The 17,756-nt window shown below is 37.1% G+C and overlaps 4 protein-coding genes across 5 annotated transcripts in view; 3 read left to right on the top strand and 1 right to left on the bottom strand.

Annotated features, from left to right (window-relative positions):
- Frl (formin-like protein) overlaps nucleotides 1–10,404 on the top strand; it is a 92,551-nt gene extending 82,147 nt beyond the window's left edge. The window contains exons 12-18 of one of the 2 annotated variants that reach the window (XR_012104002.1): nucleotides 90–300; nucleotides 681–1,253; nucleotides 1,719–1,888; nucleotides 3,229–3,330; nucleotides 3,961–4,059; nucleotides 6,085–6,219; nucleotides 10,185–10,322. Coding sequence is in view for 1 of the 2 variants with exons in the window: in XM_073093460.1 (XP_072949561.1) it covers nucleotides 90–300; nucleotides 681–1,253; nucleotides 1,719–1,888; nucleotides 3,229–3,330; nucleotides 3,961–4,059; nucleotides 10,185–10,397 (1,368 nt within the window). In the remaining variant the exon portion in view is untranslated. Of the gene's footprint in view, nucleotides 1–89; nucleotides 301–680; nucleotides 1,254–1,718; nucleotides 1,889–3,228; nucleotides 3,331–3,960; nucleotides 4,060–6,084; nucleotides 6,220–10,184 lie in introns of both variants that reach the window. The other variant, XM_073093460.1, reaches the window with a different exon arrangement.
- LOC140757153 (uncharacterized) lies at nucleotides 10,401–11,191 on the top strand (the record flags this gene model as incomplete). The annotated part of the gene is made up of 1 exon (XM_073092689.1): nucleotides 10,401–11,191. A coding segment is annotated over one exon (477 nt), but the record flags the coding sequence as incomplete, so codon positions are not given.
- Nucleotides 11,192–13,980: 2,789 nt separating this feature from the next.
- Nucleotides 13,981–16,385, bottom strand: Ppcdc (phosphopantothenoylcysteine decarboxylase). The gene is made up of 3 exons (XM_073093459.1): nucleotides 16,183–16,385; nucleotides 15,794–16,000; nucleotides 13,981–14,321 (listed from the first exon to the last, which is right to left on the bottom strand). Exons 1-3 carry the CDS (start codon nucleotides 16,303–16,305, stop codon nucleotides 14,040–14,042), a joined length of 612 nt encoding a protein of 203 aa, XP_072949560.1. The 5' UTR covers nucleotides 16,306–16,385; the 3' UTR covers nucleotides 13,981–14,039.
- A 432-nt stretch (nucleotides 16,386–16,817) lies between these two features.
- Nucleotides 16,818–17,756, top strand: part of LOC140757621 (GATOR complex protein NPRL2) — a 69,451-nt gene continuing 68,512 nt past the window's right edge. Inside the window, exon 1 of the mRNA XM_073093463.1 lies at nucleotides 16,818–17,217. Coding sequence (XP_072949564.1) covers nucleotides 17,018–17,217 — 200 coding nt within the window. The 5' untranslated portion in view covers nucleotides 16,818–17,017. The remainder of the gene's footprint in view (nucleotides 17,218–17,756) is intronic.

The raw sequence follows: 17,756 nt of genomic DNA on the forward strand, positions 1-17,756 counted from the left end.
CTTTATGAGGCCCTATCCGCCTCCTATCCACCCTCTTAACAAAGTTACTATGGCCATGCTAATATTAATAAGTCATTATTTGTCTTCAGGTCCGTGGCACAATCTTCAACGAGCTAGACGAGGAGCGTCCGCGGCGTCGGATCAACTTCGCGGAGTTCGAGGAGAAGTTCCGCATCGGCGGCGCCTGCGCGGGCAGCGTGGACGCGTGCGATGCGGACACGCTCGCCTCCTTCCCCAGCAAGCGCTTCCGCAAGCCCGACACCGTGTCGCTGCTGGAGCACACGCGCCTGCGGAACATCGGTGAGTCCCGCCCACACGCTCGCCTCCTTCCCCAGCAAGCGCTTCCGCAAGCCCGACACCGTGTCGCTGCTGGAGCACACGCGCCTGCGGAACATCGGTGAGTCCCGCCCACACGCTCGCCTCCTTCCCCAGCGAGCCCGACACCGTGTCGCTGTAGCCATACTGTAGTGTCGTGTCGTGTCGTGGAAGGAACTCTCCACAAATTTTCAATGAAGCATCATGGTGAAGTACTACATTTCTCCTTCAGTAATATGAAGATACCCATCCATATTTGAATAAACAATAATAGAATACAGATTATTTCTATCTACCTTTTTAAATTTGTTTTTAATTTCCTTCTTAAGCTGAAAAATATATTCAAGGTATTATTTTTTTCACAGCGATATCAAGAAGAAAACTCGACACGCCAGTGGAAAAGGTGATGTCGGCGATAAACAACCTCGACTTGAAGCAACTGCCGCTAGAGAGCGTCGAGATCCTGCAACGGATGGTGCCCACTGAAGCCGAACAGAAGGCCTACAAGGAGTACATGGCCGAGAAGAAGAACATCAACCAACTGACTGAGGAAGACAAGTTCTTGATGCAATTAGCAAAAGTTGAGAGGATATCTGCGAAGTTATCGATCATGAGCTACATGGGCAACTTCTTCGATAACATCCACCTCATAACGCCTCAGATACACGCGATCATCTCGGGCTCGTCGTCAGTCAAATCATCGCAAAAATTACGAAACGTTTTAGAGATTATTCTCGCTTTCGGTAACTACCTGAACAGTAGCAAGCGAGGTCCCGCGTACGGCTTCAAGCTGCAATCTTTAGATACGTTAATGGATACGAAGTCGACGGACAAGCGCGTCTCCCTCCTCCACTACATCGTGGCGACGATCAGACAGAACTTCCCGGAGCTGCTGAACTTCGACACAGAGTTGTTGTACATCGACAAGGCTGCGCAGGGTGAGTGTTACAAATATATGTAGGCATATCATATAATACAATGGAGATACGTATGAAAGAGTTATTACGGGGCGGGTTAGTCTTTTGTCTCGGTGAAAATGAAAGAATTTGAGGTTAAATTTTTTTGTACACACATATTGGACACCGAAATGTTAGACTTTTTATATAAATTTATAAAAGGGAATGAAATGACGGAGGTCAAACTTGACCTCTGTAAACTACAGAGTCACATACATAAGGGAGGTCTATTAAAGTGGATATTACCGGACAAACTAGAACATTAATTTCATTTCGAAAATATTTTAATGTATGGGAGAGGAGGGTGAAGATACGGGATAGTCATATTATGAACTTTTCAGTTTCCAAATCTGATTTGCACATGGCTTAGTTTATTATTGTTCTTAGTTACATGTGTGTGTATGTGTGCGTGTGTGTACTGACGAGTCCTTGCATATGCGTGCGCAGTGTCGCTGGAGAACGTGTTGGCGGACGTGTGCGAGCTGGAGCGCGGCATGGAGGCGGCGCGGCGCGAGGCCGACGCGCGGCCGCACGCGCACGCGCTCGTGCTGCGCGACTTCATGCACAACGCGCTCGACAAGCTGCGCCGCCTGCGCCACGAGGCCAAGCACGCGCAGGTACGGTGTGTGTGCGGCGTGTGTGCGGCGTGCGGCACGGGACGTGCTGCGCGACTTCATGCACAACGCGCTCGACAAGCTGCGCCGCCTGCGCCACGAGGCCAAGCACGCGCAGGTACGGTGTGTGTGCGGCGTGTGTGCGGCGTGCGGCACGGGACGTGCTGCGCGACTTCATGCACAACGCGCTCGACAAGCTGCGCCGCCTGCGCCACGAGGCCAAGCACGCGCAGGTACGGTGTGTGTGCGGCGTGTGTGCGGCGTGCGGCACGGGACGTGCTGCGCGACTTCATGCACAACGCGCTCGACAAGCTGCGCCGCCTGCGCCACGAGGCCAAGCACGCGCAGGTACGGTGTGTGTGCGGCGTGTGTGCGGCGTGCGGCACGGGACGTGCTGCGCGACTTCATGCACAACGCGCTCGACAAGCTGCGCCGCCTGCGCCACGAGGCCAAGCACGCGCAGGTACGGTGTGTGTGCGGCGTGTGTGCGGCGTGCGGCACGGGACGTGCTGCGCGACTTCATGCACAACGCGCTCGACAAGCTGCGCCGCCTGCGCCACGAGGCCAAGCACGCGCAGGTACGGTGTGTGTGCGGCGTGCGGCACGGGACGTGCTGCGCGACTTCATGCACAACGCGCTCGACAAGCTGCGCCGCCTGCGCCACGAGGCCAAGCACGCGCAGGTACGGTGTGTGTGCGGCGTGTGTGCGGCGTGCGGCACGGGACGTGCTGCGCGACTTCATGCACAACGCGCTCGACAAGCTGCGCCGCCTGCGCCACGAGGCCAAGCACGCGCAGGTACGGTGTGTGTGCGGCGTGTGTGCGGCGTGCGGCACGGGACGTGCTGCGCGACTTCATGCACAACGCGCTCGACAAGCTGCGCCGCCTGCGCCACGAGGCCAAGCACGCGCAGGTACGGTGTGTGTGCGGCGTGCGGCACGGGACGTGCTGCGCGACGGGACGGGACGTGCCGGGACGGGACGTGCTGGGACGGCGTGCACGAGGAGTTACACGAAATATAGAAAGACGTTAGTTCAAGCAGGGCTGGATTTGCAGGAGTGCATGCCGAGCTTCCGCCCTAGTAACTAACTAACTAGGAAACCTCTACAATATACATTATAAAAAAAGCTATTTTCGACGGGTTGGCAAATTTATGTATTTTTTTTCAGACTTTTTATAATTTTTATCAACAATACTTACATTTAACTAATTACTACATTGTTAAAATAACATTTATTGGCAATATTTTTTTGAAAGACGTGGCAAAAATAATGTGCGCTTGCTACGTCATTATTTTTTTTTAAATCAAATGCCTAATGCCACTTACTATTTGTGTGTCCACAGGACTCGTTCGCGGAGTGCGTGGAGTACTTCGGCGAGGCGCCGCGCGGCGTCGACGCAAACGCATTCTTCTCGCTGCTCGTGCGATTCACGAGGGCATTCAAGGTACTTGTTGGTGAAATATATAGGTCAGATTTGACCCGTAAAAAGATTTTGGACGATTTTGACACATTATTTTAGGTTGATTTGATTGTATTGAAACTGAGTTGCGTCATCGATGTAGGACTCTGTGTTAAAACTAAATTGTCGGTCGAGTACATATGTCGAGTATAGGTTGATTTAAAAATGTGTATTTAAACTCTAGTTATACATCTATTTACGACTCTCAGGTCAATTTGGACCCATGTGCAATGTTATGTTGGGTTTAGGTTTTACCTGAGAAATGACTATGTCCATAATGTCACACTAAAATTAAAGATTTTGATCTATAGAACGGTGCAATCAATTTTTACAATATTTTAACCTATAATTACACATGAAAGTTTTTTAACAATACATGGCCGACAAATACAATAAAAGCGCCTTTCCTTTCGCATTGACTCCACTACTCTACAAAATTATGTTGCGGGCAGGTTCGAGTTACAGGCGTATTACATCGATGAAGTCTTTATTATTACTGAGCTACTCCTAAGCATAACCTAACTTATATATCTAAGCTTATATTCTTGCGAGATTCTCGCGAGAATGTGGAGCGGGCGTTACACACAGCTAAACACACAACCATAAATGTTCCAGCAAGCGGACGCGGAGAACGAGCAGCGGCGGCGGCTGGAGCAGGCCGCGCACGCCGACCACGACCCCAACCGCGTCAAGATCGTGCAGAAGAAACAACAGGTACCGACACCACACGTAGCCACGCTGTATGTACCACGGCTGTACTTGATAGGTCCGGTGTACGTAGCCACGCTGTATATACAATACATACGACGCATATTCTTGATAGGACCGGTACACATGTATAAAACGTAACATATAAGTAATACTTGTAGGGTTGTCGGTTGACGAAATAGTGGTTGCCGTATGTCACTAGACGGAATAATTTTGTTTACAGATGGATAAAAGTTGATAATTTCACAATAGTGAGAGCAGTGTATTTTTACCATATTTACGAGTATCAACTTGTAGTATGATATTCTTTTTTACACTAAAAAAAAAAGGATTAAAATTATATTTCACTTTTGTCATTACTTATATGAATAAAATTAGAATATTATATTTAGTAATAAAGAATATACATTTTAATAAATAAAATAGTCAATAAATAATGATCAACTAAAGATACTTGAATGATCCCAAAATCATATAAACACATTTATTAATATTCAATTCGATACATATATACTTATACTTAGATGTTATTGTACAGTATATTTTAAAGACTACACATTAAATAGGGTTCCGTTTTTAACCCTTTGGGTACGGAACCCTAAAAATTACCTGTATAATATTGACAGCTGTAAATTATTTGGCTTAGTGGCTCTGTGTACAACGCTTCAATTGGTGAATGGAGTCGTGCGTTTGTCGTAGTTTTTGGTTGCGTTCCGTTGACCTTCCAACAAATGGATGTCGTGTATCGAAAACCAAGATAAAAGAGCTACAAAATCAATGTTGAGTTAAATAATTGTCGAACGAGAGATAGAACTTTTACAATATTGTTTTGAATTAAAAAAAAATAGAAGTCTCTTACAAATCGAAAAGAATTGTATTGTTTATCAAGTTAATTTTTTTATTCTATTTACATATCTACTTGTATAGAGTTGGATCAAAATATTTTTGATTTATTTCTTAATTTATATTTAATCGGTTTTTATAATAATGAGTTTGAACGCTATACGTTAATAGCTAAATAAATCTCTACTCTTGTATATAATATGGATTAGGAACAAATAATTTGGTAATCAAAGGCATCACTGAAAGTATAATTTTTTTCGTAACGTACTCGTATATTCTAGACGTGATGTTCATTTGTCGGAGGGTCAATGTTGCATTATTATTTTTTTATAATCCATAGCATTAAAGAGTATAAACCTATGACTGTTTCATACAGTATTACTTCAAGTAACGTTTGATTGCTTGATTGTTTTGTTAAGATAACTTGTATATAGTGTTGCTAGAGATATCGCTGTGTACTTACGTTTTTTTACTAATTCTCTTTTGATATTATAGTTTATATATTTTTATTTTATTGGTCTGTTAAGAAATACTACACATAAAAAGTTAATAGGTTAAGTTTTTGGTTAGTAAAATTTATAAAAAGTGATAGAACTATCTTGAATTTTTTATATGAGTTTAAAATTTTTACTACACAAAAATAAAAAAATATATATTTAAAATAAATTATTCATATTTTTAACAAGACAAAGAAACACGTGCACAGCAGTGCACGGCCAATTATGTCATTGGTACAAAACTCACATGGTACAAAAATCACATTTCACTTAAAAAAATTTGGCTCATTACTAAAATATTTTATTTTGGTATTTATTTTTTTAATATAATTATATGATTGTGATTTTAGATAATGAATGTAGACGTACATAGGTGACGGTGTCACTTATAACAGTACCACACAACGGTTTGATTCCATTTATTTATATACATTCATTTTATATTATAACACGGTGCTGGTTTATATTTTGGTATTTATTTTTATTAATTTGTGGATATGGCAACTTATCTCTTTAATTTTAATTCAAATATTTTTAGTTAAATTTACATTTTTTGGTTATAAATTGCATTGAAGTAAAATAATTTTGCAGTTAATAAAATTTCCCCGCAACAAAGTGTTGCCACATCCACACCATAGAGTAGAGTAATGGTAGCGTGGTGATGGTAACACCGTGATGACTTTCCTCGCAGAGGTTTAACTACGCGGCGGTCAGTGCGGGCCTGCTGCAGCAGCAACTGGCCCACCTGAGGCAAAGCGTAGAGCACTAGCGACACTAGCGCTAGACTAGTCAGACTAGTCGGCCGCCGGACGTATACGGTCTGGGCGTAAGTCGATCTTGTTCAGGGGGCCTTACGTGTTGCGTGTGTGCGAGTGTTTGTTGTATACTAACTGTGAGTGTGTGCAAGGGGACCGCGATTGGTTGGTTGGTGTATAGTTTGTACGCATTTTTGGTGGGTACAGTGAGCTTATAGCTATTACAAAATACATTTAACACTCTTTTAGTTCTTTAACCTTTCGTTTCAAGAGATTTAATAATCGGGATTAAATATTTTGAAAATAATTATATGATATATTGGTAATCTGGTTTAATTATTCGGTATAGAATAGAAAATTGTTTAAGTATAGAAAAAATATAATATGGATCTTTTTTATTGATTTTCTTGTTGGTAATAACAAGTCAATTTACATTTTTTTAAATACAAATTTTACCTAATAGTCACAATATACCAAAATACTAAAAACACTGTTACTTTAATACACATTCCACACGAGACCACACGAGCTTCTGACTAACGAACTATACACCAACGAACTTGGCCGGCGACACGGGCGCGAGTGACTAATACGGCGACAGCGGCGCGGCGCATGGCGGCCACACGACGGTAGCCTTACACGCTTGGCATGATCACTCGATCACAAGGGACCTGTTTTAGTATATTGACGTGTTGGCTTATTTTGTCAAATACTGATATTTTTTTCGCACATTTAAATGAAATGAGAAGTATTCATATACTCCATAGGTGATAAAGCTCTTTATGACACCACCGCCATATATATTTCTGCTTAATACCAGCAGTGTAGGGTTGCTCTTTTGAAGGATGTGGTGGGATTTCATTAAAACTCTTTCTCATTCTTTAGGAGTAGACATTGATCAGGTAGTAATATGCAGAGTTGATTGCAAACGCCCATGGGCGGTCATGAAAAGTTTTACTCCGTATACATTTTTCCTTAAAATCTTTTCATGAAAATATTATCAAAAATTGGTGAACTATGTAGTTCAAGCCGTAGTTTAAAAATCAGTGTTTATCAAAGTGGGCGATGACGCTTCCTCAGTTTTTCTCCGATCTTTAAAGGCGCTAGAAAATGAAAGAAATTGATTGTAAAAGTGGGCGATGTACGTTTTTTTATTAATATCGTAAACATTAGGAATTAGCGCACAATTACTTGTTGACAATATGCCTGGGAATACTTCAATTGTATTGTCAATTTCATCAACTCATCCGACAGTTCATATCAGTGTTTGACAAATAAGGTCACTAGTCACATGTGCGAAATAGGGCCCGTTCACATCTGACCACTAGGTGCCATGTACGGTGGGCCACACGGCTGTACTAACCTCAATGTTTGACAAACGTATGAATGGATCATACAGCTTTACTCGATTTTACGATATTCTTGGTAAAATATGTGGTTTCTTCGTTATATATTTGGGGGACAGCGGATAAGTACGATAGAAAACTAAAAAAGAAGATAGTTACAATAATTTGTTAATTTTCCATACAAAATTCATTACAATTACTTATTGTACATTACATGAACCCATCCAAACAGGCTCGTGTAATGATAAAATGACCTTTCGTGAATTAATTAAGCATACGCGAGTAACATCTCTATCCAGTTGCTAAAAATCTCTATAATATTTATAAGAAAAAAGTTGAATTTAATTGGCAATGATTAAAAAAAAACCAGGCAACTGTTTGTGCATTCATCTCTTGTTTATAGCTGTTAACATTAACTTTATAAATAAACTCCATTAAGTTTCAAATATGATGAATTTTTAATAACGGAAAACACTTTAAAATTAACCTAGGTAAATATAAAACAACTTATTTACATAATTTACATAGGTATATACGAAAATGAAAAACAAAAATATCAAAACAAAAACACTACCAAACTAAATATGATGAATTTAAGTGTAGGAATATTTGGGTAACTATGGATTTTTAGAACTTGAGGTTGCCCACCGTATTTTAAGTTCACATAGACAAGAATTGTCTATAAAAAGATAGCATCACGAAACTATAGAAAGATTCACATTTTAGAACCCCATAAAATTTAAGGAAGTTTCGCCTAAACAACATATACAATTTTGTCTATAAACTTGAAAAAAATATTTAATCTAAATTCAATATAGTCTTAATTAGTTTAGTACATTTGTATTTACATCATGTCATTGGCCAACGCGCTTCCTAAAATTTTAATAGCATGGATTTTCCCCGTTTGGAGTGGTACAGGATTATGAACTAGAAGATAGGCCTAACACACATCCCACAGATCTTAGTCTAGATAGAAGACACGTATGAAACGAACATCATCTGATAATATTAGTGATGTTTTTTCACGATTGCAGTTAGCATAGTACTTAATAAATTTTGCAATTGTTTTATTTATATCCAATGGTAAGGTCTTTACAATAGGCAAAGTAATGAAATAGACTCCTAGACAATTTTTTATAGTAATATATCAGTGCCGCAGATTATATGTATCGCGGTAAAAATATTAGGCGGAGCTCTTATGCACGATTATGATCATGCGTATTCTACTCTGAGTTTAAATACTGCGTATAAAAATGTTAACTATTAGGTGTCTATTTAAATACTTTGTCTATGTTCTAAATCCGTCACACCGTACAATAATTTAATCTTGTAATGAAACGACCATTCAGGGTGAAATTCTTATTACGTTATAGGCATAAACCCTAATAATTAAAAATATATAACAAATAAGTAGTATTATAATATTAACCAGTTAGTTCACACATTATCTTTAATCCGGGTTAAGATTAATTTACTAACTGGTAGTCTGATATATAATTTGATAAATAGTTACATACTTTTGTGTACAAAATCCGAATTTTCACGACACATAAATGAAAAAAATCGATGAATTAAAAACCATTTTTTCTTTGTTTATAAATATTTGTTTTACGCCACTTCTAATCGTTCTACACTTATATATCTTTTTTGTTATTTTCTTATATTCTGTGTACTTATGTTTCGAACTAAAAATATTACAACCGTGTATTTATATTGTTATAATTTTCTTCCTAACGCTGCACAAATGCATGGAATTAACAGGGCATGTGTTTTACATACTACATTCACTTGTTGCTTCTAATGTAAATATATATTTTAATATTTTTTATTAAATTAAAATATTGATTGCTTGCTATTTCTGCTTTTGCGAGATGTCGCTACTTTTAACTTTGGTCTAGAAAAGCGTGGAAAGTTTGAATCTCGTATTTGCATTTGTAATGTAAGGCTATTTTTCAAATCAGGCTAAATTTTTAGTTAGTTTAATTATACTATTGTTAACGTTAATTAACTTTTGATATATTTTTGTCTGATACTATATTCCTTTCTGTCAGTTTTACATACTAAAAGTTATCTTATATTTTTATGACTTGAAAAATTCGTTTTAAAATAGTTTAGGGATAGAATTGTTTTTTTTTTATTCAGAAATATTTTGTATATGTAAAGTTTGCACAGTAGTAGTTGTATGTAACGTTGTATTTGGCACTATTATGTAGTAAGGCAGTATTATGTAGTATTCTAGCAATCTGCAACACAATATTTTTTTTCAATTTAATTTGATGTTACGTGTAACGTAGGTTATTTTGATTAGTATCTATTTTGCAAAATCTATGCTTTTTGCATGGCCTTTTGCAATATTTGTATTTAGGCTAAGTTAAGGACGAAAGGTAATGTCTACTTTTATTTTATACATTTAATATAATTTAGGATTTTTGAAATTCATTTTGCGGACCTTGATTGTCAAGTGCCACATATTTGTAATTTTTTTCGCATAAACTTCTTATAGGCAGCCATATAGTTAATTTTAGACATATTTATCAAATCTGAAACAATTTAATTCTAGTACTTATATTTATTATTACGATTTACTAGTACTTTCTTCTACTAATAATAATAGAATTTAGTTGATGTAGATATAAACTTATTGCTAACAAATTATTAATTTACGATTGTATCGTTTCCAACGCGTCCAGGAGGCCGTGATCAACGAGCTGAAGACGAAGTCTCAAACTGTGGGCGAGAAGAAGCTGCTCCACCAGGACGAGGTGTACAACGGCGCGCTGGAGGACATCCTGCACGGGCTGCGCAGCGAGCCGTACCGCCGCGCCGACGCCGTGCGCCGCTCGCACCGCCGCCGCATCACCTCGCACCGCCTCTCGCGCGGCCTCGACGACCTGGACGTATGATACCGGGCGCCCGGCGGCAGGCCGGACCACACCCCCCAGGCGCACGCGCACGCGCATACGGAGACGCCGCACGCACACACGCGCACGCATGTACACACGGAGACGCAGCACGCACACACGCGCACGCATGTGCACACGGAGCCGCCGCACGCACACGCGCGCACGCACGCGTACACACAGTCGCCGGTGCGCAACGCCGTGCTCACGATCAACGCGCGCTGCAATGGCAACTCGGTGCCCTATACGATGAAGAAGCGCAAGGACCTCGACATGGTGCACAAGAAGCAGACGATCACCGTGTACAATATAGAGGACAACGTCGACTTCGAAAGGCCTTCGAGGCCGAGAACGTCGGCGTATAAGGTGGTGCCGTGCGACCGCGAGGTGGAGGAGCGATGCGAGCTGATCAAGAATACGTATGACGTCATTAGTAAGTACACGCGGGCCATGTTCGACAAGCAAAACGAAACGGTCGTCTAAGTTGCGTGGGAATGTTCGTGCGTGACGTCACGGTGCACAATCAGACGTTCACATTTAAAATGTAGGAAATAGGGGACTATGTCGGTTCTCCAGTGTATAGTAAAGCGCTAGTGAAACGGAGCGAACATTTACTGAGCCGGCGAAGTGGAGTCGTTGTAACGAAGTATAGAGCAATATTCGACAAGCAAACGAAACGGTCGACTGTGTTGCACGCGTATTGCGCTTGTGTGTTATATAAGTGATAGTGATGCAAGACTGATTTATCGATGCAATAGTTGATTAATAATATACACTTAGTCGTTTTTTCTTATTGTATTTATGCGATTATTACGTCGTTTTTATCAAATCGCGCAGCCTAAAATTAATGATGAACTTTAAAATTGAAATAGCAACCCCTGTACAAGTGCAATACGCGTAGCAGCAATTTTAATACGCCTATTTTTCATTCCAAGTCACTCGCAACGAACGCGATATTTTGCTAAGGACGATTTACAACGTTTTTATTTCTATACAAGAAGCTAAGCTTTACGAGTTTACAAGTGGGACCGTGCAGCCGTCTCGCTCTGGCGCAAAGCAATAAGTGAGATAGAAGTATGGACGTGTCGTGCTCTCTAGGGCCCGTAGTACCGCTAGCAAAGGCCTCTTCGATTTAAACGCACAGTTTTTTACTCAATTTTTTCTATAACCCCCCGAAACGTATTCTTAATTGTAATTTTTACACATTTGTATTGTACTCGTAACACTATAGATGATAAATTGTAACAGTGTCCTTATTAAAACAATTTTACAAATATTACTTAGCCGTTAAGCGTATTGTAGTGTGTTATACACCGCTCAGTAACACGATGTTGCATTATGTTGCGTGTGGCGTTTGCGAGCGGCCTAAGTGCATTTATATGTAGCATTTTGTACCTACCGATAATGTGATAGTTCAAAAGTGATTCCCCCTAATTTTTTGTGTGTTTTTTTTATCTGGCAACATTAAAGACAAGTTTGATTTTTAGCGACCTGATTTTGTATATGTTTCCGATTGTGTAGCGCATTACACTGGTTTTCTGTATAGATGATTTCTGCATTATATAATATTACGTCACATTTCATACTTGTAATTATATTAGGTTTGAATTTTAACATATGTTTCGAAAGGCTCATTTCCTTTGTATTCCAGTTTAATAGCGCGTTTTGTTTTAATTATTTAATAATTAGCGATAGATAACGATTAATTATTTAATGTAGATGAATGAATAGAGCTGATTTGATTAGATTTATTCTCCATCTTGTGCTGTTTTAATACTTTCGTTTATTTCTGTAAATAATTTGCTCCTTGATTTTGTGTCAATGCCGGTTCGTAACAATGCATATAGAATGTAAATATTGTATTTTTATATTTATATCCGATTACTCGACGCTCGGTGTATCAGCGTATGTTATTGCTATTCACGTATAATATAAATATTATGGCATATAACTTTTGTACTGAATCGGTATTGAGCAAGATTGTGTTTAAAATAAATATGTTAATATAATGTTTAAAAAAATAATATATTATTATTTCTTACATAGTATGCACTGTCGTTACGTTGAATATGTAAATGGGATTTTATTAGGTGCTGTTTATAGGTTTAGGGATATTGCAAAATTGCTGACGTGTATATGAGGAGAGATCTACTCCTAGGAGTGGCAATGCATCAATGATCAGCTTCAGGTACACCCCCGTCCTATATGGAGTCTGTTACGCTCCACATAGAATAGGCATTGCATGCCAGTTATTGCTTCTTCTATCTTATATATAAATGTCTTATTTGTATGTAGGATTATTTATGACAAATTTGAAAAACCAAAGTTACATGTTTGATTTCTCATAGAATAATAAAATTACAACTTTTATGTGGATCACTTAATAACGATTTATCTTAATAAAATCTCATTTACGTATTTCAATGTAAATAAGGGTGCTTTTCGCACATATTACAGTAATATAATGTGTTCGTTTTTATTTAATTTTTAAAGTAATTTTCGAATCGCTTTTGAGAGAGTTCTAAATTTACAGGGTTAGGATGTGCACAAAATGCACAACATTACTGAATTGTTAAAAGACTAATTTGCTTGGTGTTATCTTGTCAGGATAATCGATCTGTTTTCAATGGTTTCTTATGAAGTTACAATTTTAAGTTCCAAAAGTTAATGTGACTAATTCCCAATTATAATCATAAATCATATTTCTTATAATAATATTTACATATGAATGACAAAATGACTGCCTAAGAATCTCATGTCATTATTTATAGTTATAAAATAATCCTTATTAGTTTGCGTTGAGACGTAAGGATTGATTGATAAGATAAACGGCGACACCTTTCTGGCTTCGCGCAGTTGAATGTAACGGCAAATTGCCTGTGTTCGTAAATTGATGAAGTATAACAAACTACCTGTGGGAAACTTCTGGTACGTTACCAATGGTATTGCAGCAGAATTTGGATTTAGGCGAAGATTGATTTGCAATATTTACGTGTAATGTGATCTCTACAATTATAACCGTCAGTGAAGCGAGCCAGGAAGCTGTATTTATGTGTTACGCTCAAGATGGTATCAAATGATACATTACATGCGATTAATGTAATTCAATCGCTCGCAACCTTTAAGTTATAGCAAATAACATCGGAACAATAAAATCGCAAAATATTTTCCAAATCTATATTATGTTTATGCAATATTGTTACAACTTCAGAGTAAATAGAAAGTGTAGTTCAAATTACCATTAAAAGAGTATATTTATGTTTATAATTGGGAAAAGTTAATTTAAGTTTAGTAGAAGTTTATAATAATGTTTTATACTGTATAGTTATTTTGTATGTGATGTGTACATGAGAGTTTTAAAAATTTCGTTCAAATTGCATGTACGCTAGTGTTAGAAACAGTATTCAGTGATGCAATAAACAACATACATTTAATATTTGTTTTATTTTTCAACATACCAAATATTTGTATACAAAAAGTTAATCATAAAAAATAAAATAATAATCAACTATATACAGGTAATACAAGAACTTACACACCAAATTTGTGTCAACTTTTGTGACCATTATAAAAATAATACTTATCTGTATAATTTTGTAAAAGTATAACTTTTTTATTGGAGTACTTTGTACATAGTTATAATATTTAATTTATGAAATTGAAACCAAAGATTTTTTTGTGTGCAATACTTTTTATCCTATTCACAATGGTTTCGACTTCAGCCATGGCTCCCATGCCTGTATCCCCACACATAAGGGTTTTTGCAATTGGTGGTATTTCCTCATGTCCCCATTCCTTCAGTGTTGCTATCTGCTTTGCTGTGATAGGGTGTTCCCACATGCGAGTGTTCATTGCTGGACAGAAGAGGAGGGGTTTGGAAATGTCCCATGCTCTTGTTGTGCATGTGAGGAGATTATCACAGATACCCTGAAAATATATTTAATTAAATTTATTTTTTTAAGTCATTACATAAAAAAATAAATTGCTGCCGTCTTCTATCCTAATTTTATTAAATTAGGATAGAAGACGGCAGCTGTGAAGACTTGAAACGAAATAAGTGTAATTTTTTTTTTAAATAAAACAAGGCACTTCTATGAGAAGGATAGCTAATATTACAAAACAGTATGTGAGAACATGATTACAAATATGGTTGAAGACATTTACCACAATCATTTATGTAGGTACTGAAAATCTTGTGGTCTTACATGATGTGCTGATTTAGTATCTCCAGGTAAATAAACCTTATCACGTTTAGATTACAATTGACCACCTACAACTTCTATTGCTAAAATATCAGGATAAACACTCATATATATTGTCACGAATAATTATACTACTATACTATACTATTGGTACAGGATCCCTAGTATAGTTTTCATCATTTATTACTAACAAGCTGATTTTTCGTGAGTAGCTTCGTTTCGACAAGACGCCCAACATTTTTCCTTACAGCAATGTTGGTAAATGGTAGCTTGATGGGGCAGCAAGGATAAAATATGTTGACCGGACGAATTCTAAAAATTTATTACTAACCAAATTTTTCTTTGTTAATTATCAAGATAATTATTTAAATAACGTGAAAAAATATTTGTCCTACAAAATATAAGGTTTTTATTAAGGCGTCCCCCCTCTCCAACATGTATCATAAACAAGGCCATGAAAAATAATTACTAACCAGCTGATTTTTTTTTTATTGGCTGTCTACCATTTACATAGTCTACCATGCACATTGTCCTACAAATTACATGGTATGTCATCTCGGACCTACGCTGAAAAGATGTTAATTCCGCAGGATTATTTTTTTTATTAGTAACTGTAGGACAAAGGTATCACGTGATAGGATAATATAATTTTTATCTAAATAAAACAATGTCCTACAAAAAAAAGGGTAACTTTTATTAATCCTACAAGATTTGTAATTTAACTATAATATAATATAAATAAACTATAAAATTGGCGGACTGGAATAACGTACTTCGCAATTTGTAGGACAATGTGGGTAGTAAGCTGTGTAAATGTTAGACAGCTAATAAAAAAAAAATCAGCTGGTTAGTAATTATTTTTCATGACCTTGTTTATGATACATGTTGGAGAGGGGGGACGCCTTAATAAAAACCTTATATTTTGTAGGACAAATATTTTTTCACGTTATTTAAATAATTATCTTGATAATTAACAAAGAAAAATTTGGTTAGTAATAAATTTTTAGAATTCGTCCGGTCAACATATTTTATCCTTGCTGCCCCATCAAGCTACCACTTACCAACATTGCTGTAAGGAAAAATGTTGGGCGTCTTGTCGAAACGAAGCTACTCACGAAAAATCAGCTTGTTATTAATAAATGATGAAAACTATACTAGGGATCCTGTACTATATATAATTGTATCGCTAATAAATACCTGAGACATTTTCGCCAGAGTGTTAGCATCGAGTGGTGCAATCACCATCATATCAGCCTGCTTGCCGAGCTCAATGTGCAACACGGGATCCCCTCTCTTATTCCAAGTGCTCCATTCACTCTTATCATCTTGTATAGTTATCGATTCTGGCAGATCAGACTCAAGGAAAAAATGCTTAGCTCGTTCAGTCACTATCACAGCTACGATCTGGGGGTTAAAATACAGTTTATAGGTTTAATTCAGGAAACAATATTTGATTAAAAATATGTGCATATCCAGCCCAGTAGAATTTGTATTTTATATCAATTTAGGACTTAAAATTACAATTTGTAATAGTTCATCGTACTATTTTTTGTGTATCCGAGTTTTTATAATATAGATTTAATAACCTCAAAAACGTAATCTTGTCCGGGAATGTTTGAATCCAAAATAGTTTTTATTAAAAGAGGAAGTTTTATAGACGCCACGCTGCCTGTTGCAGCTATTAAAAGTTTGTATTTAGGTAAATCCATCTTAAATAAGAAATAAAACACAAAACAAAAGTAAATCAGCTGATTGTGTATTGAACTTGTTGTTTACATGACATGACAGTGACTTTACTGATAGCTGTTATCATACAAATGTTCGTTCAAAAATACGTTTAAAAAGTGCAAAAGCATAAAAAGTATTAAATCACAACACGAAGATTTATACAAAGTGCAAGGTCTTTTAAAAGGGCGTATGAATCAATAAAATAAACAGATGTTGTGCGATAATGTCGATATTCAATATTTAACTTTGATTGAGCATTATTCATTCTTGTTATGTATTTTGTTATTGTGACATCATCAAAAGCAGATGAAATTAATTTACAATTATTTCCTTGGGTCATAAATAAAAATAAAATAAAGGAGAGGAAAATCACAATCATCATTTCGTAAAACGGAATGACAATTGTATATGTCGATCCACTGACAGACAAATTTTACTCAGTTGTCACGTGTCAGTCAAGTTAATTGTCACTGTCAAGTACCAAGTACTCGAAATCGCGAATATCAGTCTTTCATTTTTATCGGACGAGTGTGGTGTGTTTAGGGGTTGCTAAAAAGTTTGTTACGATATAATGCCCGCGATTATAAAACTGGATTGTTGATATTTGTGAGTTATTGAGTGTAGAATCATGTTTAGTTAATTAAATTGTGTCAGTGCAGTGTTGTGAAGTTCTTAAAGTTAAGTTTTGTGAAGATGGATGGAAATTCCAAGTACTACGAAGGCTGTGGGCAGGAAGGGCCGATCCGGTGCATATTTCTGTGTGAGTTTCACCCAACGGCTGGCCCGAGAATAACCTGCCAAGTGCCCGAAAACTATATATCAAAAGAAATATTCGATACAGTCAGCCACTACATTATTCCCAAAGTTCAGCTACAAAGGTGCACGCTAACAGTGTAAGTATTCAAACTTTACCTAAATTGTTGACAAACACACAAAAATCATCATTTCGTAACACCTTATAAGATCTGTCAAAGTATTTCTGTATGTCATTATAAGCAGTATTGTAATAAAAATAGGTATCATAATAGTATGCATCGATATTTGAACACAAAAATGTGTTGCGTGATTATGACCTATCTTGTTTACAATTTTAAAAGGTAAACATCTCAATAAATTAACATAAGTTGCTATAATAAAGTTATTTGTTCTCTTTAATTGAACAAACCACATTACTTTATATCAATAACAATTTATATTGTTGTTTAATGTTTTCTAAATGAAGTGTGATCTTAATATTTTTTTATTATTTCCTAAATTTATTTGAGATAACAATTAATCTAAATAGATATCCAATTATGATTATGCTGTGCCATATTATCCTATGAATAAATCCACATATAAAATTATTATATGTATAGTCTTATTAATTATAATAATATGTCTTTAATTTACATTTTAACATATTTAATATTAAATATTATTATTACTTTTA

The sequence above is a fragment of the Epargyreus clarus genome, unplaced genomic scaffold, assembly GCF_041222505.1.
Source record: "Epargyreus clarus isolate Ecla_fem2 unplaced genomic scaffold, WU_Ecla_fem_2.2 ptg000004l, whole genome shotgun sequence".
NCBI classification, from domain to species: Eukaryota; Metazoa; Arthropoda; class Insecta; order Lepidoptera; family Hesperiidae; genus Epargyreus; species Epargyreus clarus.

Coding starts and splice junctions, on each gene's coding strand:
- Ppcdc (XM_073093459.1), bottom strand. CDS start 16,305: ATGGATTTACCTAAATACAAACTTTTAATAGCTGCAACAGGCAGCGTG. Junction 16,001..16,182: donor GACAAGATTACGTTTTTGAG/GTTATTAAATCT, acceptor TTTAACCCCCAG/ATCGTAGCTGTGATAGTGAC. Junction 14,322..15,793: donor CTCTGGCGAAAATGTCTCAG/GTATTTATTAGC, acceptor ATATATTTTCAG/GGTATCTGTGATAATCTCCT.